General features: G+C 44.5%; 1 protein-coding gene across 2 annotated transcripts; it reads right to left on the reverse strand.

The window, feature by feature from the left end:
* Positions 1-378: 378 nt before the first annotated feature.
* nup160 (nucleoporin 160) lies at positions 379-25,617 on the reverse strand. 2 transcript variants are annotated; one of them, XM_036979191.1, is made up of 30 exons: positions 25,448-25,617; positions 24,628-24,736; positions 23,688-23,898; positions 18,783-19,081; positions 18,532-18,646; positions 18,114-18,350; positions 17,867-17,964; positions 15,798-15,882; positions 14,238-14,390; positions 13,940-14,110; positions 13,628-13,727; positions 11,426-11,591; positions 11,052-11,185; positions 10,620-10,774; positions 10,352-10,488; positions 10,164-10,234; positions 9,870-10,020; positions 9,544-9,613; positions 8,148-8,246; positions 7,804-7,923; positions 6,364-6,651; positions 6,145-6,250; positions 5,800-6,021; positions 5,573-5,683; positions 5,244-5,367; positions 2,046-2,147; positions 1,739-1,880; positions 1,466-1,591; positions 996-1,091; positions 379-905 (listed from the first exon to the last, which is right to left on the reverse strand). In XM_036979191.1, the coding sequence occupies exons 1-30, from the start codon at positions 25,536-25,538 to the stop codon at positions 822-824; spliced, it is 4,173 nt and encodes a 1,390-aa protein (XP_036835086.1). In that variant the 5' UTR covers positions 25,539-25,617; the 3' UTR covers positions 379-821. The 2 variants fall into 2 exon arrangements, with proteins under 2 accessions (XP_036835086.1, XP_036835079.1); XM_036979184.1 differs by having other exon boundaries at positions 10,620-10,777; positions 25,448-25,615.
* Between the last annotated feature and the right edge of the window lie 753 nt (positions 25,618-26,370).

Below are 26,370 nucleotides of genomic sequence, written 5' to 3' on the forward strand. Positions count from 1 at the left end.
TATTTTGGTTACATGATTCCATCTGTTATTTCGTTCTACAATGTAGAAAATAAAAACCCTTGGATGATGTCCTAAAACTTGAATGGTAGTGTACGTGCAGTTCTAATTTGTCTCAGCCTTAATATGTTCTACTTGCTAGGAACATTGGAATGCCTTTAAGCTAGACTCTGCAATATGACAAGTTAACTAATGTAAGCATGCATTGAAGGTTGAGCCAATGGTGCTCTTGTAAGATTTGAATACTTCCCTGCATACATTCAGAGAAGTTGAGACACGGGGTTCTTGTTGATTTATGAAGGAAGTTGCCCTGCTGTGTTTCATGTCGCTGAGTCTACCTTCAGTGTGTTCAAATACTAATAAAATGGCATTTAGGACAACTTCTCAATACCAAGGAAAACTTTAATTGCATTACAATTTACAACAAACATGATTGTAAAAGTTCACAGGCAGCAAAGTACAAAAGAACATGTTTCAATATGATTACAATGTAAAAAATACATTGTCTCCAGAGGTGAAAACACCTTGAATTGTTAGTTGGAACTCAGACAATATATACAGTACATTTGAGCAACAAGCAGGTAAGATGCACTCTTTTCCTGAACTCAATCTGGTGAGGTTCATACAAAGTGTTTATTTGAACCTTAATACAAAAATAGGTGTATTTATCTTCTTCCAGAGTCATGACAGTAAGCGCACCATATGGAGGGGCAGTGCTATGGCTCTTTCAATTAGTCTTCCCTTGATTCATCACATTCTTTCCAATACGGTTAAGGTGAGGAGGAAAGATTAATTGAGATTGAGCCTGTGTTCTGACTGAGGTGCTACTGGGCCTGGAGTCTTCGCCTTGTTGTCTGGTCCACCAGTTTGTGGTAGTCATTCAGCTTGTCCTGCAGTTTGTTGTATATCTGAGAGGACAGTCATAAGAAGCATGGTGATTCGTGTTAACATTTAAACTGATGACAGTCATTTAAAAACAGTATTTTAAATGGACTTACACTGGCATTAGTCTGGGTCTCGTTGAGCGCCTGAAGAAGCTGGTCGATGGAAGTGTATGGGAGCCACACCAATGATGCTGTAGCAGAGAGGGGCCTCTGTAACACACACCATTAACATCTCAGAGAAACACAAGGACAAACATTTGGCTTTAATCTTATCAATCCCTATTACATTTTAGAGATGAGAATCAAGTTAACTCAAATGGGTAAAACAATTGCAAGTGATTTATGCTGTAATGTGGGGTCCCCCCCAACAAGTGAAGGAACTCAGTTCAGCTTTCAGTTTGCCTTTAAAATTGTATTAGTACAATGTACAATTACAGAAGTGGGTAGTGCATCAGTTTTCCTCATGTCAGTCATTTCATAAATAGCTCCTGGGTATGCAATGTCCAGGGGGTTGCGGGATGTTCCCCAATGCTGGAAGTGGGCCAGAGTGAAACAGTTTGGGAACAACCCCTGCTGTAATGTACCTCAATGCCGAAGTACTGGTGTCCCTTCCCCAGGAGAGCATCTACGTACTCCAACACCAGCTCAGCTGCTTCCTCCAGCAGGTCATAGTTCAGGTAGAGCCGTAACAACGCTGCAGCGTCCACGCCCTGAGCAAACAGGCTTATGTTACAATACAAGGGAGCAAATATATACATTTACAGGATCTAATTATTTTCGGAAAATGTGTCTTGCATCATCTCAAACGGCACAGCGTCACATTTAGTGCAATAGTAGCACAAATACTGCGCTCTCACCTTGTAGGTGTTGACCATCCAGTCCGGCAATGGTACACCGTGTGACAGCAGCTTGTTGATGACACAGCGATGGTGCTGAGCATTCTGTGTGGGGTGCTTCTCCAGGTAGGAGGCCAGCAGGCGCCAAGCCTCATCTGTCGCACTGGAGGGGAAAGTACAACTATTTATAATTTTTTCACTCGCACGATTTCGCTTTGGCTTAATTGGTCAATTTGATCTTTTTATGATGAATAATATTCTCAACAGCACCACAGTGGAATGACCAACCAATTTGTACTATGAAGTGGTCAAATTTAAAACAACCAACCTTGACTCTTTGGTTGTGATGATGGTAGACAGCTGATTGGCAGCCAGCCAGTTCCAGGCTTCATTCTGACTCTCCTCTCCACCGTACTGTAACTTTATACACCTAAAAAAAAAAATAAGCTAGCATCACACCGCTATGAACCAACAGGAATAAAACCCTTGTATGTGCATGTGAGTTCAGACAAGGCACAACTGCTTACTTTTGTCTTGATCACTACAGACTAAATACAGTGCATTGGGATAGCATTCAGAACCCTTGACTTTCTCCACATTTTGTTACGTTACAGCCTTATTCTAAAATGGATTAAATTACGTTTCCCCCATCAATAACCCATAATGACAAAGCAAAAAACTGTTACATTTTTGCAAATGTATTAATTTTAAATTATTATTTACACATACAGTACACGCCAAAAGTTGACACCTAGTCATTCCAGGGCTTTTCTTTATTTATACTACATTGCAGAAAAATAGTGAAGACAAACTATGAAATAACACAGAATCATGTAGTAACCAAAAAAAAGTATTCATATATTTTATTTGATGAAAGCTTTGCACCCACTCTTGGCATTCTCTCAACCAGCTTCTTGAGGTAGTCACCTGGAATGCATTTAATTAATTAGGTGTGCCTTGTTAATGGGTTCAGTTGTGTTGTGACAAGGTAGGGGTGGTATACATAAGATAGCCCTATTTGGTAAAAAAACAAGTCCATATTATGACAAGAACAGCTCAAATAAGCAAAGAGAAACAGTCCATTACTTTAAGAGATGCAGGTCAGTCAATCAGGGAAATTTCAAGAACTTTGAAAGTTTAAGTGCAATTGCAAAAACCATCCACCATGACTGGCGCACGTGAGGACCGCCACAGGAAAGGAAGACCCAGAGTTAACTCCGCTGCAGAGGATGAATTCATTAGTTTACTGCACCTCCAATAGAAGCCCAAATAAATACTTCAGAGTTCAAGTAACAGACACATCACAACTGTTCAGAGACTGTGTTGCTACAAAGAAACCACTACTAAAGAACACCATTTGGGCCAAGAAACGAGAGGACATTAGACTCTGGGAAATCTGTCCTTTGGTCTGATGAGCCCAAATGAGATTATTGGTTCTAACCGCCGCGTCTTTGTGAGACGCAGAGTAGGTGAATGGATGATCTCTGCATGTGTGGTTCCCGCTGTGAAGCATGGAGGAAGAAGTGTGATGGTGCTTTGCTGGTGACACTGATTTATTTATAATTCAAGACACAGTTAACCAGCATGGCTACCACAGCATTCTGCAGCGACACGCCATTCCATCTGGTTTGCGCTTAGTGGGACTATCATTTGTTTTTCAACAGGACAATGACCCAACAGACCTCTAGGCTATGTAAGGGCTATTTGACCAAGAAGGAGAGTGATGAAGTGCTATATCAGATGACCTGGCCTCCACAATTGGGTTGAGGTTGGGTGATTAAGATGGTTTGGGATAAGTTTGATCGCAGAATGAAGGAAAAGCAGCCAGCAAGTGCTCAGCATATGTGGGAATGCCAAGAGTGTGCAAAGCTGTCATCAAGGCAAAGGGTGGCTTCTTTGAAGAATTTCAAATAAAATATATTTAGATGTTTTAAACATTATTGGTTACTACATGATTGCATGTGTTATTTCATAGTTGTGATGTCTTCACTATTATTCTTAAATGTAGAAAATAAAGAAAAAACATTGAATGAGTAGGTGTCCAAACTTTTGACTGGTACTGTAATTATTCAGACCCTTTGTTATGAGACTCAAAATTGAGCTCGGGTGCATCCTGTTTCCATTGATCCTCCTTGAGCTGTTTCTACAACTTGGAGTTCACCTGTGGTAAATTCAATTGATTGGACATGATTTGGAAAGTCACACACCTGTCTACATAAAGTTCTCACAGTTGACAGTGCATGTCAGACCAAAAACCAAGCCATAAGTTTGAAGGAATTATCCGTAGAGCTCCGAGACAGGAGTCGAGGCACATACCTGGGGAAGGGTATCAAAACATGTCTGCAGCTTTGAAGGTCCCCAAGAACACCGTGGCCTCCATCATTCTTAAATGGAAGAAGTTTGGAACCACCAAGACACTACCTAGAGCTGGCCACCCGGCCAAACTGAGCGATTGGGGGAGAAGGGCCTTGGTCAGGAAGGTGACCAATAACCTGATGTTCACTGACAAAGCTCCAGAGTGGAGATGGGAGAACCTTCCAGAAGGACAACCATCTCTGCAGCACTCCACCAATCAGACCTTTATGGTAGAGTGGCCAGGTGGAAGCCACTCCTCAGTAAAAAAGGCACATGACAGCCAGCTTGAAGTTTGACAAAAGGCACCTAAAGGATTCGCAGACAAGGTTCTCTGGCCTGATGAAACCAAGACTGAACTCTTTGGACTGAAAGCAAAGCGTCACGTCTGGAGGAAAACTGGCACCATCCCTACGGTGAAGCATGGTGGTAGCAGCATCATGCTGTGGGGATGTTTTTCAGTGGCAGGGACTGGGAGACTAGTCAGGATCGAGGCAAAGATGAACAGAGCAAAGTACAGAGAGAACCTGGATGAAAACCTGCTCCAGAGCGCTCAGGACCTCAGACTGGAGTGAAGGTTCACCTTCCCACAGGACAACAACTCTAAGCACACAGGCAAGACAACACACAAGTGGTTTCAGGACAATTCTCTGAATGTCCTTGAGAGCCCTAACGTAAACACCATCGAACATCTCTGGAGAGGCCGGAAAATAGCTGTGCAGCGACGCTCCCCATCCAACCTAAGAGCTTGAGAGGACCTGCAAAGAAGAATGGGAGAAACTCCCCAAATACAGGTTTGCCATGCTTGTAGTGTCACACCCAAGAGGACTCACGGCTGTAATTGCTGCCAAATGTGCTTCAACAAAGTACTGAGTAAAGGGTCTGAATACTTATGTAAATGGAATGTATTTTTAAATCAATTTACAAATTTTTCTAGAACCCCGTTTTTGCTTTGGCATAATAGGGTAAATAGTTTTTTCCCCCCATCAATGTAATCAAAGGCTGTGATGTAACAAAATGTGGAAAAAGTCAAGGGTTCTGAATACTTTCAGAATGCACTGTACATGCATAACTATGGCATTTACGTAAATCATGCAATGTCAACGAGAGATATGCGTATAAATTCAAGTCACTCCGTAGCGTTCAGACTGCCCTAACGAAGCTAGCAACTTACTTGAAGGCGAGCCCCTCGAAGATGGGTGTGAGGGACAGTTTGAAGGTCTGGCATAGTGAGAGGGCACAGTCAAACAGTCCTGTTTGAACCAGCAGGGACACCATCTCTACTGCAGAGGCACTGCCTGCAACACCACACACAGTCCTCTATTAGATTTCTGGCATTAGATTGGGGGAAATTGTGAAGAGATTAGTTGCCCTACAGGAATAAATGATCATTTAAAAGAAGCGCCAAAGGCTACAGATAATTGACTATAGCTTACTGACTGACATTTCACCTTGGCATGGTTCCCTTCATACATTTGAAAGAATATTGCGTCAGTGTTGTACCTGCGATGGCAGCGGACGGCGGGTGGTGCTGAGCCAGGTTGAGGCGGCTACGGGCCAGGGTGTACTCCTTCTGAAGGTCCTTCAGCTCCAGGATGTCGATCTGACCACTCACTGCAGACACACAGATCAATCGACTTCAGAACCAACTTCACTGTCATACACATTTCACAACCCAACAAAGAGTAGCAAAGACGCAAAACAGCTACGGCTGTCGTGTCTAGTCTCACCTGGACCAGTAGCAAACTCTCCGTCGTAGTTCCTCTTCGGTGACGCGCCAGGCCTCTCATACACCGCGCCAGAGGACGGCTGTACGATCCAGGCGTAGTCAGGTCTGATGAGTCGTAGACAGTTGAGGGAGGCCAGGTAACAGTTAACCTGTTTCTGGAGACCTAGCTGGGTCCTCACCTCCCTGCCCAGACGCATGCCGTACTCAAACATCACTGTACCCGCTAGAAGTGAGAACACAGTTATATAGACGCACCATACAGCGAGAGGGACAAACACACTGGACGGCGATTCAAAATACCATCACCCTCCTTTTCGAACCGCTACTAACATTAATTCCCAACTACCTTTCCTGTAGTTGTGTCTGTTGATGTGGAAGGCGTAGAGCAGCTCGTAGTAGTTGTGAGACATCAGGTCCACTGCTCTGGCCCTGGACTCTATGATGCCGACCACCTGCAGCCAGAGGAGGACACACGGGGAGGGTCAAACACAGATCTAATACAATTATCTAGTGTGTCCATAATGGGCTCTGACCAAATGTAAAGAGAAAGTGTGTGTGTGTGTACCTCGTCGTGCAGGTTGACGTAGGAGAACTGGACCAGATCCTGAAGTTGAGAGCGTTCACAAAGAACCACCACCAGCTGACGCAGACAGTCCAACTGCCTGCTGGAGTCAGGGTTCTGTGTGAGGGCTTCGTAGGCTTGGCTGTTGTGTCCCAGGTCCAGGTGGTGCTTGAAGATGCGGGTCCACAGGGCAGCCTGACTCCTGGGGTCGTTGACGGCCTCCGTTATGGCCAGAGTGGCTAGATGGATGACCAGCTCTGGTAGACCAACATCCTCCAGTAATCGCAACACCTAACACACACACACACAATTAAACCTGCACACATATCCACATTGTGTTTCAAAGAAGGCTTTCCAATCCATAGTTTTGTTGTCACGATACCAGAATTTTGACTTCGATACCGGAGGCAAAAAAAAACAAAAAAACATATCAGCTTTGAAATCAGCATATTATGGTTTGCATATTACCACAAACAAAGTACTATGGGTAGTGAATAGATTTTCACTTTAGCTGTAAACTAGCAAGGAAAGTTAGGCCTACAAAAGCTGGAAGCTTCGAGTATCTTCTTGAATTGTAAAGTGTTCTAGCTTGTATGGACATTGTTAATTACGGTTCACAAAACAATTTCTACATGCCGTGTTGTATTATTAGTAGCGTGTTAATTTCGGTGCAGCATGAGCAGAGAGCTCACATGATGCAGCCCAGACTCCCAGTGCAGCATGAGCAGAGAGCTCACATGATGCAGCCCAGACTCCCAGTGCAGCATGAGCAGAGAGCTCACATGATGCAGCCCAGACTCCCAGTGCAGCATGAGCAGAGAGCTCACATGATGCAGCCCAGACTCCCAGTGCAGCATGAGCAGAGAGCTCACATGATGCAGCCCAGACTCCCAGTGCAACATGAGCAGAGAGCTCACATGATGCAGCCCAGACTCCCAGTGCAACATGAGCAGAGAGCTCACATGATGCAGCCCAGACTCCCAGTGCAACATGAGCAGAGAGCTCACATGATGCAGCCCAGACTCCCAGTGCAGCATGAGCAGAGAGCTCACATGATGCAACCCAGACTCCCAGTGCAGCATGAGCAGAGAGCTCACATGATGCAGCCCAGACTCCCAGTGCAGGCTAAGTGGAGAGCTCACATGATGCAGCCCAGACTCCCAGTGCAGGCTAAGTGGAGAGCTCACATGATGCAGCCCAGACTCCCAGTGCAGGCTAAGTGGAGAGCTCACATGATGCAGCCCAGACTCCCAGTGCAGGCTAAGTGGGGCAGGCACAATGCGCTCGTGCCATAAGGGGGAAAATCGCTGATACAGACTTGATCCATGACACATTTGACAGAAGTACAAAAAGTACTAGTACCAAGACGTTTTTTTTTTTATGTTCCAGTATCGAAAAAGTATCAAAGTGTCAGTATACCATGCAACACTAATCCATAGTAACCTTGTTGTAGTACTGTAGTCTTGAGGCGGCTGTGACCTCCTCCTCCTCAGCTCCTGTCAATCTCAGCAGAAACTCCTCTTTCTCCACCTCTGTCGCTGCCTCCTGAAAACACTGCAGTGCCTGGTGAAACAAGATGACAGGACAGGGGGTAAAAACAAAAAAAACACAGCTACAAACATGATTGAGATTAAAACACAACAGATACAGTAAGCACTGAGGCTACAGGTCGAAACGCAGAGGATACAGTTACAGCCACTGCCCTTAGAACTACAGAAAATTTTATTTCAGAATGGTATGCTCAAATTCACTAAAAATAAAAATAAAGAAAACACAGAAACACACACCTTCTGTCCCTCTCCGTTGGCCAGGTAACACTGGCCCAGCATGAAGCGGCAGGAGCCCACGTTCACCTGACACCAGGGCCCAATGAGACGCACATACTCCTGGAGAGAGAGAGTGTGAGAATGGATTCTATTTCAAATGTATTTGTAGGATTTTCATTCAAATCTGCTTTGACAAACAATCAATACACACATATTTATTGTTCCAATTGGGAAATTGGTTATGCAGTCAGGGGAGAAAAAAACAACAACAACCTAACATTACACTGAACAAAAATATAACCGCAACATGTAAACTGTTGGTTCCATGTTTCATGAGCTGAAATAAAAGATCCCAGACATTTTTCATATGCACAAAAAGCTTATTTCTCTCAAATTTTGTGCAAAAATGTTTACATCCCTGTTAGTGAGCATTTGTCCTTTGTCGAGATAATCCATCAGCCTGGTCGGCAACACCATCTGTTGGGAACACTAAAAGGCCAACTAAAATGTGCAGTTGTCACACAACAATGCCACAGATGTCTCAAGTTGAGGGAGCTTGCAATTGGCATTCTGACTGCAGGAATGTGCACCAGAGCTGTTGCCAGATAATTGAATGGTCATTTCTCTACCACAAGCCACCTCCAACATCGTTTTGAGAATTTGACAGTAAGTCCAACCGGCCTCACAACCGCAGACCACATGTAACCACGCCAGTCTAGGACCGCCACATCCGGCTTCTTCATCTGTGGGCTCGTCGGAGACCAGTCACCCGGACAGCTGATGAAATGTTGGGTTTGCACAACCAAATCATTTCTGCACAAACTTCCAGAAACTGTCTAATGGAACCTCATCTGCGTGCTCGTCGTCCTCAACAGGGTCATGACCGGATTGCAGTTCGGCGTCGTAAATGACTTCAGTGGGCAAATACTCACCTTCGATGGCCACTGGCACGTTTGCTCTTCCCGGATGAATCCCGGTTTAAAATGTACCGGGCAGACGGCAGACAGCGTGCATGGCGTTGTGTGGGGATATTGAAAATGTCACTGTTCTTCCATAGTCTGCATACTCACTAGACATGTCACCCACTGAGCATGTTTGGGATGGTGGATCAACGTGTACGACAGCGTGTTCCAGTACCTGCCAATATCCAGCAACTTCGCACAGCCACTGAAGTGGATTGGGACAACATTAAACAGGCCACAATTAACAGCCTGATCAACTATGCGACGAGATGTGTCGTACTGCATGAGGCAAATGGTGGTCACAACAGGCGCTCATCTGTATTCCCAGTGAAATCCATAGATTTAATTGACTAATGTCCTTAGATGAACTGTAAAATCTTTGAAATTGTTGTTGCGTTTATATTTTCGTTCAGTATATTATGTGAGGGTCGTTGAGTCTGTGGGAAGTTTTTCACCTGCAGTTGTGTGTACTGGCAGTTGCCCATCAGACATTCAGGGAACTGGAAGCCTGGATTGTTAGGCCAACTAGAGTGTGTGTGTTAAGGGACAACTTCTTCATAAATATACAGTACGCCTCATCGCAACTCTGAGGTTAATAATCAAAAAACTTGCCTAAAGCATATCAATCTTAGCCTAGCGTACGCTAATGCCTGTGAAATAGAAGAAACACCTAGCATAAAGCACTCCAACTCCAGTCTAGCTGCGTTTGAGGATAAGAAAAGCTTTGCCTGAAGCATATATCGACGCTAGGGCTAGCCTAGCGGTGTGTGTGTGAGGATACAGTTGCTGAGCCAGCAAGGTGACCACGCTGGAGACCATTTGGGGCCAGTGGAGTAGAGCCGTGCTCTGCTGCTGGGAGTAGATCTGGGTGACGATGGCCTTCCGCGCTACGCTCTGGTAGAACAGCTCCACCACCGTCTGAGGGCTCAACACTAAAGGGGGGTGGGGGACAGGGGGTGGAAAGGATTTAGTGCGTGTTTGAGATTGACTATGTTGCGGTCAGACTTTTATTAACCACTCATTATGTGATCAAGATGAGTGGTTTTGTGCCTCGCTGTGATCCCCTCAAACACACCTGATCTGTTGCTGGCCAGGGCTGGAGAATCAGACAGCTCTAAGACTGAAAGGTGCTGCAGGTTGGCATCTCTGGAGAAGAAAAATCAAGTAACATTTTAGTCTCTCTGAGGAACCCGAAAACTACAATTTGGCCCTCATATAACGCTGACGGTAGTATCTGTATAGCGTGGGTGTGTGTGTGCGTACATAATGTCGAGGGGCACGGCAGTGGCCAGGCTCTGGCTGATGTGTTTGAGGAGATAGTAGGAGGAGAGCAGGTGAGAGGAGCGGGGGATTAGGTCCTGTTGTAGCTGGAGCAGCTGATCCCCTCCAGCCAGGAACACCTGGAAAACACACACACACGTTTTAAGTCAAAGGAGTAGCTTGAGATGTGAATGACTGAAAGTGGGTATGGTAGGAGTCCAAACGTCAAGAAGAGTATGTACGATTGGGCACAGTGTATGTGTGTACGTACATTGTCTCCGAGGCGTAGGTAGAGCTGCTGCAGTATGAGTAGGTCCCTACAGAACAGGACTCTGGTCATGGCCATCTGGCAGACAGCCTGACAGATAACAGCCACTGCCACACTGCTGCCATACAGTTGGGACAGACTAATACGCACTGACAGGCCTGCTGGGACACACAAGCGAGACACATGCACGTAAAGAAACAAAACGCGCACACACACACCAATTTACACTTGAACCAGTCCGATTATTTTCATTTAGAAGTCTGACCGCAGTTTGAACACAGACTAAGGTCAAACAGGATTCAGCAAGTTTCTACTCAAATAACAATAGGATCAAAAACCTAAGGGCTGATAAAACAGACATCGCATAGCATTATCTAGGGCTAATCTGTGCTGAGATATTAGCGTTGGTAGGTCTAATATTATCTAGGCGTTTACCTGTGGTGAGAGGTCCCTCTCCTCCTGGCTCGGAGTCCGTCTCCAGGTCCATCTCTCTGATCAGTGCAGCCATGGCCGACACCGGGTTACGGATGTCCTGCAGCTTGTTCTGAATGTCCTCGATCACATTCTCACTACGATGGGAATGAAAGATGTGTAATGGTCAGTCACACAACACAGCAATGCCTAAATGTGTAGGACCCATAGGAGGTCAATAAGGTTTGTTGGTTGACATTCAATTCATGAGAATCGAAGATAGAAAAATGGCCAATGAGAATTTGTCAATTCATTGACTTTCAAATTTACCTCCATAAACGGTACATAGGCATTTTGGAAAAAAAGGTAAACTGTTGACGTGTGTGTTTTGTACTGACTTGTCATTGGCCAGTAGGTTCTCCAGCACCATCTCTGCAGCCCTCTCAGGTGACTGTAAATGTTCCAGGGCCTTCTCCATCTCATAGGCCATGTCCCCCGGAACCGCGTCACTCACCAGCCTCAGACACTGCACCAGCTGCATCACGTCACGAGCAACTTCTGGGTCTGGCCATAGGGAAACATGGTAAAAGGGGGAACCGGGGTCAGTGGGGAGCACAGACGAGCCAAAACATAACTAAACAGAAAGGGAAAGGATGAGTCTAGGGAGGTGTTACGGAACTAAAATGTCTACCATACAAACAAAACCAACTTGGTACTTTGAGCCAAAATGGCTACTTTAAATACAGTTGACAAAAATAAACCCAGTGAGTAAAGTGGGTAAAGAGCCCTCTGGATCTAAAATGGCTACTAGGTCTATACATAAAAGAACCAGTAGACAGAGGAATGAGAGAACCAGTCAGTCCCAACGCGATAATGCATAATATGTAAGGGCTTGCAAAATTGACCAATCACTGCACTATTTCTGCACATTAGAGGTCGACCGATTCTGATTTTTCAACGCTGATACAGATTATTGGAAGCCCAAAAAAAGCTGATACTGATTAAATCAGCCTTGTATGTATGTATGTGTGTGTATATATATATATATATAATGACAATTACAACAATACTGAATGAACACTTACTTTAACTTAATATAATACATAAATAAAAATCTATTTAGTCTCAAATAAATAATGAAACATGTTCAATTTGGTTTAAATAATGCAAAAACAAAGTGTTGGAGAAGAAAGTAAAAGTGCAATATGTGCTTTGTAAGAAAGCTAACATTTCAGTTTCTTGCTCAGAACATGAGAACATATGAAAGCTGGTGGTTCATTTTAACATGAATCTTCAATATTCCCAGTTAAGTTTTAGGTTGTAGTTATAGGAATTATAGGACTCCCTCTCTATACCAGTTGTATTTCATTTACCTTTGACTATTGGATGTTCTTATAGGCACTATAGAATTGCCAGGCTAATCTCGGGAGATGATAGGCTTGAAGTCAAACAGCGCTGTGCTTCAAGCATTGCGAAGAGCCGCTGGCAAACGCACTAAAGTGCTGTTTGAATGAATGCTTACGAGCCTGCTGCTGCCTACCACCACTCAGTCAGACTGCTCTATCAAATCATAGAGTTTATTCTATTATAATTAACACACAGAAATACGGGCCTTTGGTCATTAATACGGTCAAATCCGGAAACTATCATTTCGAAAACAAAACGTTTATTCTTTCAGTGAAATATGGAACCGTTCTGTATTTTATAGAACAGGTGGCATCCCTAAGTCGAAATATTGCTGTTACATTGCACAACCTTCAATGTTACGTCATAATTATGTACAATTCTGGCAAATTAATTACGGACTTTGTTAGGAAGAAATGGTCTTTACACAGTTCGCAACAAGCCAGGCGGCCCAAAATGCTGCATACACCCAGACTGCTTGCACTGAATGCAAGAGAAGCAACACAATTTCCCTAGTTAATATTGCCTGCTAACATAAATGTCTTTTAACTAAATATGCAGGTTTAAAAATATATATACTTCTGTGTATTGATTTTAAGAAAGGCATTTATGGTTCGGTACATTGGTGCAACAGTGCTTTTTTTGCAAATGCGCTTGTTAAATCATCCGTTTGGCAAAGTAGGCTGTGATTCGATGATAAAGTAACAGGCATCGCATTGTTTATTCGCAACGTAGGACAAGCTAGTTAAACTAGTAATATCAACCATGTGTAGTTAACTAGTGATTATGTTAAGATTGATTGTTTTTTATAAGATAAGTTTAATGCTAGCTAGCAACTTACCTTGGCTCCTTGCTGCACTCGCATAACAGGTAGTCAGCCTGCCATGCAGTCTCCTCATGGAGCGCGATGTAATCGCCATCCAAAAATGCAGATTACTCATTGTTATGAAAACTTGAAATCGCCCCTAATTAAATCGGTCGACCTCTACTGCACATAACAGTCAAATCACAATAACATCACATAAAACTGACCCATCACCGCAGTACAAAAAGCACGCAAAATGCCACGCAAAATGTCAGAATTGCCGCAGTCAAATCAAGCATTTCACCCGCAAATACCACAAACAAATCCCGTGAAATCCTGGAGGGACTGACCAGAAGCGGAGAGTAAAGAGAGTTTGGAGAAAGGTCTTTACCTTCACTGACAGGCGTATCCTCCTCTGAGAACAGGTACTCGTCAAAGGACAGGTACATGTGGTCCACAGCAAAGCAGGGCAGCAGGAATGACACAAAGCCCTTGAATAAACACAGTCATTCACTGATTGACAAAAATCCGGGAAAGTAATCCAGAAATACTTTTAATAGAAACTGAGTCCCCTTAGTCCCTTTTGGGATAGATGGTCCTGAAGAAACTACGTAGAAAACATAAAAGAAACAGACACGTATAAGAGAGTTGTGCGTGTTTGAAGACATGGAGCAGTATGTGTGCGCGCCTCTCCTTCCCGTACCTTCTTGAGCAAACAGACCATGTGTGTGTGTGGGTTGAGCAGTAGGCCGAGCGGAGTGGCCAGAGCCTCCTGGTACTGCAGACAGCAGGCGTAGAATTTAGACCAGAACTCCACTTGCAGCTGCCTGTACTCCTCCTGGCTAAACTCAAACTCTGTCACACTGCTCTGCAGCTACATCGGGGGAGAGGGGAATACATATTGGAAACGCAGCAGAAACCAGTCAATAAAATAAAAAGTCTGCAGAAGGGAGGAAAAGGGGAGAGCGAGAGAGAATAAGCAAAGAGCTGGTCTAGCTTACCTCGTTCTCCACCGCCACCGTCACTTCTTTCTTGAGGGTCTCCCAGGGGAGGTCAGCGATTCGCTCTGTGCCTCTCCTGTAAATCTGTAAGGCTTTGACTATAGCAGAGGCAGTGAATCTCAGGGGGGAGAACAGCATGTCCAGGTAGGTCTCCTGTCATAACACAAAGACAAATTAGCTTGATAATAAAGTGTAGCGTTATTCTTGTGGCGAGGCCCAATGTTGACAATATGGAAAAAGAGGATACTTGTTCGGGAGAGTTGATCAATTGTAGGGACGTGGATCTCCCCTTTCAAGATGATTCAAATCTAGTAACATGGGCTCCGATGAGATACGCTTTAGTTTGAAACGATTTGGTTTGTTTAGAGGATCGAATCAATGCAATTCAGTTCGCTGCGAAACAATGCATAAACACATGAATTTTCCCTTCTAAATTAAAATATGTTGCTGATGGAGCTCCTGAGCTGGGCCTCTCTGAACTAACTTCTCCTGTGTGTGTTTGTGTAAATTATGTCCATGGTGTACGTGAAGGGAAAAGGGGATAACCTAGTCAGTTTTACAACAACGCGTTCAACTGAAATGTGTCTTCTGCATTTAACCCTCTGAATCAGAAGGGGGGGGGGCTGCTATAATCGACATTCACGTCGTTGGCGCCCGGGGAACAGTGGGTTAACTGCCTCGCTCAGAGGGCTCCCGCGTCGGCCATGCAGTGCGGCTAACGAAAGTGATTATAGCCGTTATGGCATCATCAACTTTCCCCTGTACATCTAAAAAAAAAAACGGACATAGACTGGAATACACGTCCGTTTAAACCTGGAATACACGTCCGTTTAAACCTGGAATACACGTCCGTTTGCGATATTACAACAAAGAAGTTATTGCAAACAAACAGTTTTTCCCCCTCGGACATCATTGCACACGCGATAGAAGAGCACAATACGTGCTGTAATGATTATTATTTTATTTTTTTACCATGTTGAGCAACGCTCCTCAACTCTAAGACAAAAACAATAACGGTGGTGTGGCGGCCAGTGGCGCCGCTTTCTCCTAAAGCGAAACTATTACTGACGGTGAACCTGAACAATCATAAATAAAATCCTAAGTAAGCACGGATCAGCAGTTATAACTTCATGAGTTGTCTCCAGTAGGTTACTTTTATTCCGGTAAAACAACGCATTTCAGAACAAGAACCCAGCAAATCTGATTGGTTATCACTAAACTCATAAAAGCTAATATTGCGCAAGCCATTTTTACAAGCAGTTGAATGCTGAAGGTGCCGCGAAGCTGCGCAATTTTTTTTATTCAACCGGCAGTTCGTAATGTCTCAAACCGATTTTCTGACCAATGCATGGTACATTTGGATCCGTTTGGGGTCCCGCAGACAGATGCACTCATCTTAAACATTTGAACCGGGGACAGATGCGTATTGGTGAATCGTTACACCCCTAATCAATTGCAATGATGTATGGATAGAGGGCAAAGTCATACATCTTTTTTTTGTTGATTAATCAGTACAAATCACAATTGAAATCAGCGGTGAATGGAGTGATGTTGTCTTACCCTGGGGTCCTGGTCTGCGCCGATGTGGACCTCCTCCTCGGGGGCAGGCTGCACAAAAACCTGGTTCCACTGACCTGCCGTGGAACTGAGACATATCATAAAGGAGGTTAGATAAGAAAAAAGAAAATAGGAGTGTGAAATGAACACACTCCAAATAATATTATTTTGGATATATTAATATACACTTTATTAGGTACACCCATCTAGTACCCGGTCAGATCCCCCTTTGCCTCCAGAACAGCCGGAATTATTTGGGGCATTCTTCAAGGTGTCGGAAACGTTCCATAGGGATGTTTGTCCACGCTGACATCACACAGTTGCTGCAGATTGGACGGCGGTACATTCATGCTGCAAACAGTCCGTTCCATCTTATCTTAAAGATGTTCTATTGGGTTGAGGTCTGGGGGCTGACAAGGCCACTCAAGTAAACTGAACTCGCTGTCATGTTCCAGGTCATGTTTTTCCACTCCTCAATTGTCCAGTGTTGGTGATCTCGTGCCCACTGGAGCGCCTTCTTGTTTTTAGCTGATAGGAGTGTAAATCCAGCGTGGTCGTCTGCTGCAATAACCCATCTGTGACAAGGATCGACGAGTTGTGCGTTCTGAGATGCCCTTCTACACACTGTTGTACTGCTCCGTCATTTGTCTGTGACCCGCCTGTTAGCTTGCACGATTCTTGCCATTCTCCTTCGACCTCTCATCAACGAGCTGTTTTCGCCCTCAGGACTGCCGCTGACTGGATGTTTTTTTTTGTTTGTCACACCATTCTCAGTCAACCCTAAACACGGTTGTGCGTGAAAAGCCCACGAGTGGGAAGTTTCTGAGATGCTGGATCCGGCTCGCCAGGCACTGACGATCATACCGCATCCAGTCTCTTAGGTCACTGGCTTTGCTTCGTCGAAATGCTGCGATGCCAGTCTGCCTGCACTATATAAACAAGCCACGTGACTCCCAGTCTATAGGAGCGACCCGGGGCGGCAGGTAGCCTATTGGAAAGAGCATTGGACTAGTAGCCGAAAAGTTGCTTGATCGAATCTCCGAGCTAACAAGGTAAAAATCTGTTGTTCCGCCCCTGAACAAGGCAGTTAACCCACTGTTCCTAGGCCGTCATTGTAAATAAGAAGTTCTTAACCGACTAGTTAAATAAAAATACATTTTCGTGAACCTAGAAAACTGGCCGTTGAGTGTATAAGCACGATTTTATTTATTTATTTCACCTTTATTTATTATTATTATTTTTTAAATTTACCCCCTTTTCTCCCCAATTTCGTGGTATCCAATTGTTGTAGTAGCTACTATCTTGTCTCATTGCTACAACTCCCGTACGGGCTCGGGAGAGACGAAGGCTGAATGTCATGCGTCCTCCGATACACAACCCAACCAGCCGTACTGCTTCTTAACACAGCGTGCATCCAACCCGGAAGCCAGCCGCACCAATGTGTCGGAGGCTACACCGTGCACCTGGCAACCTTGGCTAGCGCGCACTGCACCCGGCCCGCCACAGGAGTCGCTGGTGCACGATGAGACAAGGAGATCCCTACCGACCAATCCCTCCCTAACCCTGACGACGCTAGGCCAATTGTGCGTCGCCCCACGGACCTCCCGGTCGCGGCCGGTTACGACAGAGCCTGGGCGCGAACCCAGGGACTCTGATGGCACAGCTGGCGCTGCAGTACAGCGCCCTTAACCACTGCGCCACCCGGGAGGCATTTCACCTTTATTTAACCAGGTAGGCTAGTTGAGAACAAGTTCTCATTTGCAACTGCGACGTGGCCAAGATAAAGCATAGCAATTCGACACATACAACAACACAGAGTTACACATGGAATAAACAAAACATACAGTCAATAATACAGTAGAACAAAAGAAAACAAAAAGTCTATGCACTCACTGTATAAATGAGGTAAGTTAAGGAAATAAATAGGACATGGTGGCGAAGTAATTACAATATAGCAATTAAACACAAATGGTAGATCGGCAGAAGATGGATGTGCAGGTAGAGATACTGGGGTGCAATGGAGCAAAATAAATAAATAAATACCCAAATGATAACCTAAGTGTAATACTCACTGTTCAAAGTTGATGTATTTCACCACGGTCTGGTTGGTATCGTCAAGCCACAGGCCCCAGATGTCCGTTGAGGTCAGAGCAAAGTCCACCAGTGTCTCCTGAACACAATACAGGAGATCAGTCAGCAGTCAAAACAGTCCATTACTGATGAGATTTTCCTTTAAAATATTATCCTACCTACACACACATTACAGCTAAATAAAATCTGTCTCACCCCAACAGAGTCAACCCGCCTCCCTCCACGTACCTGTGTGGCAAAAAGAGAGGAGATGTGGTCCAGGCTGTAGCGATTGTTGTCCGTGGCCACCAGCTGCAGAACAGTGAACTGTCCCCTGGAAGGTACAGCCAGGTATACGGCCAGACACAGCCCCGTAGAGGGGGAGAAGGCTAGCCGCAGCCGATGGCCCTGCCCTGGGGAACCCTTCACGCCACGGCACGCTGGCATGTACTCCAACATGTCAGTCTCCATCAGACACACCTGGTCCTGTAGGAGGGAGGAGAAGGGACATCATGTTTGCAAAATTCCTTTTTTTAGGTATCAAAACATTAAAATGAAAAATTAAGCTTAACATCCTTCCTCTAAAGGACATTTCTTGGCAAAAACACAGGTATGCTTCTGAACTGCTGCTAATGCAGACTGACCACAGTATCTCTACGGGACTGACCCTATAGGACCACATGCGTAGTTTATGGTCCTGACACAGAGCGAATATGAAGGTGTCGTCCTCCAGTTCCCTTACTGCCAGACTCAGGGCCAAGTCTCCAGGACTCTGCTCACCTCTGGATGGGACACAGGAGCACAGGGAGGGTTACACACACAAAAAAATAAAAAATAGAACCAGTGTTGCTTTACACAATGGGGCTATTGCACGGACCCACACTCAACCTATTCATGGACAACAACATGATTTCTAACCTGATTGCAGTTGGCATCCAGCCAGCGAGTCTCTGCATTACAGAGCTCCTCTTCAGCTCCAGAATGGTTATGCTACCCTGTGTGTCATGTGGGGGCAGTGTGATGACCAGGATGCCCCCAGCAGGTGATGCCAGGGCATAGTGGGCCTCTCCCTGGTGGCTGAGCCAGGCTGCCGAGGCGGAGGGGCCTGCTGTCTGGCCTACGGGGCTGGGGATCGCCGCGCTGTGGGCTGGGTCCTGAAGACTCAGCTTCCCCACGTCTGTGAAGATAGACTGCATCTGGAGCTCGGTCACCAGCTCCTGTAGAAGAGAGGCGAGGAAGGAGAAAGCATATTTGTATTAAAATCTAAATTGTATGTTTCACATGTTTCGTGAACAGGTGTAGACTAACTTGGTAAATGCTTACTTACAGGCCCTTTCCACCAATGCAGAGAAAAATAGAAAGATCATAACACGAGGAATATAAATACACAATGAGTAGTGACAACTTAGCTATATACACGGGGCACCAGTACCGAATTGATGTGCAGGGGTACAAGGTCATCGAGATAGATATGTAGTCTATTTTTAGGGCCTTCCCCTGAGACAGGGGAGCAGAGAGCTCAGCCCCAGTGATGTACTCTGTAGCACCTTGCGGTCTGATGCCAAGCAGTTGCCATACCAGGCGGTGATGCAACCTGTCAGGATGCTCTCGATGGTTTAGCTGTAGAACATAGAGTATCCAAGGGCCCATGCCAAACCTTTTCAGCATCCTGAGGGTGGGGGGCGTGCTTGGCCCTCCATTTCCTGTAGTCCACGATCAGCTCCTTTGTCTTGCTGATGTTGAGGGAAAGGTTGTTGTCCTGGGCTGGCACCACACTACCAGGTCACTAACCTCCTCCCTATAAGCCATCTCATTGTCCCCGAGGGGCCCCCGTGTAGAGGCACAGAGTGGCGGATGTGTTGTTGCCTACACTCACCACCTGGGGGCGCATGTCAGGAAGTCCAAGATCCAGTTGCAGAGGGAGGTTCTCTGTCCCAGGGTCCTGAGCTTAGAGAGCACTATGGTGTTCGAACACTGAGCTGTAGTCAATGAACAACATTCTCACATAGGTGTTCCTCTTATCCAGGTGGGAAAGGGCAGTGTGGAGTGCAAGAGAGATCGCATGGTCTGTGGACCTGTTGGGGCGTTATGTGAATTGGAGTGGGTACAGGGCGTCTGGGATGATGTGTTGATGTGAGCCATGACCAGCCTTCCAAACCATTTTATGGCTACAGATGTGGGTGCTCTGGGGCGGTAGTCATTTACAGGTTACCTTGGCGTTCTTGAGTACAGGGACTACTGAGGCCGGTTTGAAACCAGTTGCACAGGATACCGAAACTTTTGTACTTTGATACTAGAACATGAAAAACAGTTTGGTAGTCGAATTTGTTAAGTTTCGGTACTTCTGTTAAATGTGTCTCACGGATCAAGTCTATGAGCGCAGTCAATGCCCCACTTATAGCACACCGTGCCTGCTGCACTTAGCCTGCACTCGGAGTCTGGGCGGCATCATGTTACCTCCCTTCATGCTGCACAGAAGTTAACACACTTGAATAACGGGACACAGCACGTAGACATTTTGAAACGGTTCTCAAAACAATGTCCATACAAGCTAAAATACTTTACAATACAATAAGATACTGGTAGCTTCCAGCTTTGCAGTCAAACTTCACTTGCTAGCTTACAGCTGAAGCCAACATCAATTCAATACCCCTAGTACCTTGTTTGGGATAATATGCACACCATAATGCAAAACATGCTGACTGCCATCAAAACTTTTTTAATTCACTTAAATATCAGTTTCTCTCACCTCTCCCAAATATGATCTATTACCTCAGCGAACTGACTGAATAGGGCTCCGACGGGCTGCCCCCATCTTGCTTCGTGATTGACGTTATTACTGGTTAAAGAGACAGCGTGCACTTTTATAAAATAAAGCTACTTCTATGCAAATGTTGTTGCTCAGTACAATGAAATAAATCCCAAATGGAAGGGTTACAGATTGTCATGGGGCTACAGATGTCAGCCAAAACAAGCTCAGTAACTCAATGCATGCACATGGTCTCACCTGTATTGTGATTAGGCCAAGGCTACATCTTGATTTAGCCGTTTTACCAAGAGATTTACCACTCAAATTACCATTATGTTATGCAGTTTGGTAAAACTAAGTCAAATGTATTGTATGATTGTACAATGAATGCATACATGGCGGTCTGAAAATGTTTTACATAAAAATATAACGTAATGATATTGAACTCAAAAGATTACCAATGATTGAACAGCGCAGTAGCTGAGTTTATCCACCTGGACCAAGTGCAATTCTGTGACTTTGGCTAATATGATTTTTAAAAAAAATGTTTTTACCATGGTATCGTTTTGGTATTGAGTAAAGTGACTGTACTAAGTATTGTGACACTAAACCCAGTATTGAAGTAAAAATGCTGGTATTGTGACAACCCTACACATTTTATTTTAGGAATACCAGACAGGCTCAGGTTGAAAATGTCAGGGAAGACGATGATCAGCGTGTGATCTGAGTACATGTCAGGGTACTCAGTCTGGCCCCGAAGCCGTGTGAATGTTAATTTGTTTAAAGGTCTTACATCAGTTATGGAGAGCGAGATCCCAGTTGTCTGGAACAACTGGTGCTCTCATGCATGAATCAGTGTTGCTTGCCTCAAAGCGAGCATAGAAGGCATTTAGCATGTCTGGTAGGTTCGCGTCACTGGGCAGCACGTGGCTGGGTTTTCCTTTGTAATCTATGATAGATTGAAAGCCCTGCCACAGCCAATGAGCGTCAGAGCCAGCATAGTAGGATTTGATCTTAGTCTTGTATTATCGCTTTCCTGTTTAATGGCTCGCCGGAGGTCGTAGCGGGATTTTTTTAGAAGCATCTGTATTAATGCCCCTATCCTTGATGGAGGCAGCTCAAGCCATTAGCTCAGCGCGAATGTTGCCTGGATTCCATGGCTTCTGGTTGGGATATGTACGTACTGTCATTGTGGGAACGACGTCGTTGATGAACTTATTAATGAAGCCGGTGACCGATGTGGTAAACTCCTCAATGTTATCAGATGAATCCCTGAACATATTCCAGTCTGTGCTAACGAAACAGTCCTGTAGCTTAGCATCCGATTCATCGGACAACTTCCGTATTGAGCACATCACTGGTACTTGGCGTTTTAGTTTTTGCTTGTAAGCAGGAGGATAGAGTTTAGAGGTTGACCGATTAATCGTAATGGCCGATTAATTAGGGCCGATTTCAAGTTTTCATAAAAATTGGAAATTGGTATTTTTGGGCGCCAATTTGCTGATTTAAAAAAATTCTTATAATATATATATTTTTTATATACACCTTTATTTAACTAGACAAGTCAGTTAAGAACACATTATTATTTTCAATGACGGCCTGGGAACGGTGGGTTAACTGCCTTGTTCAGGGGCAGAACGACAGATTTTCACCTTGTCAGCTCGGGGGAACCAATCTTGCAACCTTACAGTTAACTAGTCAAACGCAATAATGACCTGCCCCTCTCTCATTGCACTCCACAAGGAGACTGCCTGTTACGCGAATGCAGTAAGCCAAGGTAAGTTGCTAGCTAGCATTAAACTTCTTATAAAAAACAATCAATCATAATCACTCGTTAACTACACATGGTTGATGATATTACTAGATATTATCTAGCGTGTCCTGCTTTGAATATAATCTGACTGAGCATACAAGTATCTGACTGAGCGGTGGTAGGCAGAAGCAGGCTCGTAAGCATTCAAACACCACTTTTGTGCGTTTTGCCAGCAGCTCTTCGCAATGCTTAAAGCATTGCGCTGTTTATGACTTCAAGCCTATCAACTCCTGAGATGAGGCTGGTGTAACGGAAGTGAAATGTCTAGCTAGTTAGCGCTCGCTAATAGCGTTTCAAACGTCACTCGCTCTGAGCCTTCTGGTAGTTGTTCCCCTTGCTCTGCATGGGTAACGCTGCTTCGATGGTGGCTGTTGTCGTTGTGTTGCTGGTTCGAGCCCAGGGAGGAGCGAGGAGAGGGACGGAAGCTATACTGTTACACTGGCAATACTAAAGTGCCTATAAGAACATCCAACAGTCAAAGGTTAATGAAATACAAAACGGTATAGAGGGAAATAGTTCTATAATTCCTATAATAACTACAACCTAAAACTTCTTACCTGGGAATATTGAAGACATGTTAAAAGGAACCACCAGCTTTCATATGTTCTCATGTTCTGAGCAAAGAACTGAATTATATTGCACTTTTACTTTCTTCTCCAACACTTTGTTTTTTCCTTAAATTTACTTGAGGCTAAATTTATTTTATGGATGTATTATATTGTGTTAAAATAAGTATTCATTCAGGATTGTTATAATTGTCATTCTTACAAATATATATATGGTTTTAATTTTTGGATTATTATCAATTTATTTATTTATTTTTTAAAATCAGCCGATTAATCGGTATCGGCTTTTTTGGTCCTCCAATAATCGGTATTGAAAAACCTCTAATAGAGTTATGATCAGATTTGCCATAAGGCGAGGGAGACCCTTATATGCATTTCTGTGTGTGGAGTGAAGGTGATCCAGAGTTGTCACCTCTAGTTGCACAGGTGACATGCTGGTAAAAATTTGGTAAAACGGATTTCAGTTTCCCCACATTAAAATCACAGGCCACGAGAAGCGGCGCCTCTGGATGTGCATTTTCTTGTTTGCTTACAATGCAGTGGTTTGAGGGAGTGCCTAAGATCGCGCTGCGCTGTCAACCAAATAAAAACATTTCTCAAATTATTTTCCCAACTCCACCCCTGCTTCGGACATACTTTTCATGCATTTTGGTTTAGAAACGTTATGAAAAAAGGTTTTTAAAAGAGGGACTTACACTGCGGTACATGCGTGTGGGGTGTGGCAGCACCAGCCGGTGCACGGTCTGATTGGTGACAATGAGGATGATGACATTGTTGAGGGTCTCCTGGATGTGGACACCTCCAGGCAGCAGGTGGCAGTGTGTGATCTTGAGTTTAACAGCATTGTTCAGTAGGTTGGTGTCCAGAGACTGCTCCACCAGCTGAACTGTGTCCCCAGAGGTGGACCTGGAGAGAGGACATAGATGAGACAGCATGCCAATTCCAATTAAAGCCTCAAGAAGCTGTGTGTGTTTTACATGTCAAATTAAATCGGCATTGACACATGGCTAGCCCGGGTCAGTGCCAGCTGCATCGTGTGGCTGGCTTCTCAGTCTGGAAACTGTGTGATAGAACCCTTGTCACATACAGTGGTCCTCCAAGATTAGTCTAGGACAGAGTCTGGCAAGAGAACACAGTCTGGCTATAGATTTAAATCAACGCTGGTATGTTGTCAAAGAACAAAAAAACAAACAGAAGAAGTATATGATAAGAACATTCAGACAGACAAAAAAAACAGACATAAAGTGCCTTAAGGTGTTGAGCTACCGTGAGCTGCAAGAACAGCTTCAATGCACCTTGGCAAAGATTTTACAAGTGTATGGAATTCTATTGGAGGAATGGCTCAGGCACCGCTCCAGAATCTCCAATAGGTGTTCAATTGGGTTGAGATCTGGAGACAGACACATGCTTCCTTTAAGCACACTTTACTGCTTTGCAAGTCACAGAGATCTCTTCTTCTAGCCATGGCAGCAAAAAAAAAAGAGAGGCATTTTTATACACTATGGGATGTTTACTGCTTAATTAACTCCGGAACCACAGATGTGTGGAAACTTTCAATATACTTTGGATCCCTAATCTCCTCAAATGTTAACTTTATTTTGGCAGTTACCTACAGACATACATAGCACAACTCACCAGTGTATGCATCTGTTGCTTGTGATGGACAGGAGTTTTCCACTCTCCTCATAATGAAAGCCTCCTGCACTGTCCGGGTATTTTACACCGCCAGGAAGAGCATTCAGACCTGTTGAGAAACCATACATGACATCTGGTCAGTTCCAATAGAATGTTGCATCGTGGCTTTGCTTGTTGACAGTCTCAAACTGTTTTGGTCTGACACAGACAGGTGGTTAAACAACTTGCTAGGTTTGTTGGGACTGTGCCGGAGTCCAGACTGACCAACAACTTTCTGTGTCCAATAACTGCGGTTGCAACGTTAGCGGTCAATGAAAGAGATATAAAAAAAAAGCAGAAATCTATACATATCCTATACGAATGTGTCAATATAAAACCAATAGTTAAAACATTGCCTTTCAGAATCTGGAAGCCATCGCTACAGTATGCTGTAAAACGAGCAGACCGTGGTCAAAAGCGGTTAGCTAGCTAACAACCTGCTTATGTTACGCGCGAGGATACTGATAATTTTAAATAATTTCGGCATACGGTGTAGATAAGCGAGGTATCTAGCTATACATTGGGGTTGTGGTGCTCGGGTCCAACAAACTACACCTGCAGAGGACACAGTTACCTTGCTTGCTAGCTTATTAGCACAGACAACACGCCTGCTCCGTGGATGTCAGTAGCTAACGTTAGCTAGCTAACCAACCCATTGAGCTAGCGCGTAAGCGGCCCTAATGGTGAGTCACTCACGACCTCACTACAGCGTGTGTCACAAAAATCTTTCATATCAGTGAATAGAAAGCGGAACAATATTTTAATATTCATAAAGTTTTACCGAGGTTTACAGTTATCTCCCGGAATCTTGGTAGGGTTTCCCTCTCAAATCCACATATCTCTATAAAACTCCTTTCCAAGACCGCCGCCATCTTCACCGCATTGAGTTCTGGGATTGAATGACCGCCTTCTGGCCTTTCAAAAATTTAAAGCTGTAGCCACAGATAGAAAAGTGAGTGGGTTAGTTAAAAACATTTTTGCTGTAGCTCTCGAAAGACAAGAGAACCTCTCTTGCTTCTCTCTCATCATCAAACATCGCTCTCGTGTTGCCTCTGTCATGATAAAACATCATAGTCACGTTTCAGCACCCCCTGAAAAAAGTTTGGGGTCACTTAGACATGTGCTAGTTGCAAAATGAATAGGAAATATGGTCAAGACGTTGACAAGGTTATAAATAATGATTTTTAATTGAAATAATAATTGTGTCCTTCAAACTTTGCCTTCGTCAAAGAATCCCCCATTTGCAGCACTTCGTCAAAGAATCCCCCATTTGCAGCAATTACAGCCTTGCAGACCTTTGACATTGTAGTTGTCAATTTGTTGAGATAATCTGAAGAGATTTCACCCCATGCTTCCTGAAGCACCTCCAGCAAATTGGATTGGCTTGGTGGGCACTTCTTACGTACCATGTGGTCAAGCTGCTCCCACAACAGCTCAATAGGGTTGAGATCTGGTGACTGTGCTGGCCACTCCATTATAGACAGAATACCACCTGACTGCTTCTTCTCTAAATAGTTATTGCATAGTTTGGAGCTGTGCTTTGGGTCATTGTCCTGTTGTAGGAGGAAATTGCCTCCAATTAAGCACCGTCCACAGCGTATGGCATGGCGTTGCAAAATGGAGTGATAGCCTTCCTTCTTCAAGATCCCTTTTACCCTGTAGAAATATCCCACTTTACCATCACCAAAGCACCCCCAGACCATC

The sequence above is a fragment of the Oncorhynchus mykiss genome, chromosome 1 (genome assembly GCF_013265735.2).
Source record: "Oncorhynchus mykiss isolate Arlee chromosome 1, USDA_OmykA_1.1, whole genome shotgun sequence".
Lineage (NCBI taxonomy): Eukaryota > Metazoa > Chordata > Actinopteri > Salmoniformes > Salmonidae > Oncorhynchus > Oncorhynchus mykiss.

Coding starts and splice junctions, on each gene's coding strand:
- nup160 (XM_036979184.1), bottom strand. CDS start 25,538: ATGGCGGCGGTCTTGGAAAGGAGTTTTATAGAGATATGTGGATTTGAG. Junction 15,883..17,866: donor AAATACATCAACTTTGAACA/GTGAGTATTACA, acceptor GATATGTCTCAG/TTCCACGGCAGGTCAGTGGA. Junction 11,186..11,425: donor AACCTACTGGCCAATGACAA/GTCAGTACAAAA, acceptor TTCCCATCGTAG/TGAGAATGTGATCGAGGACA.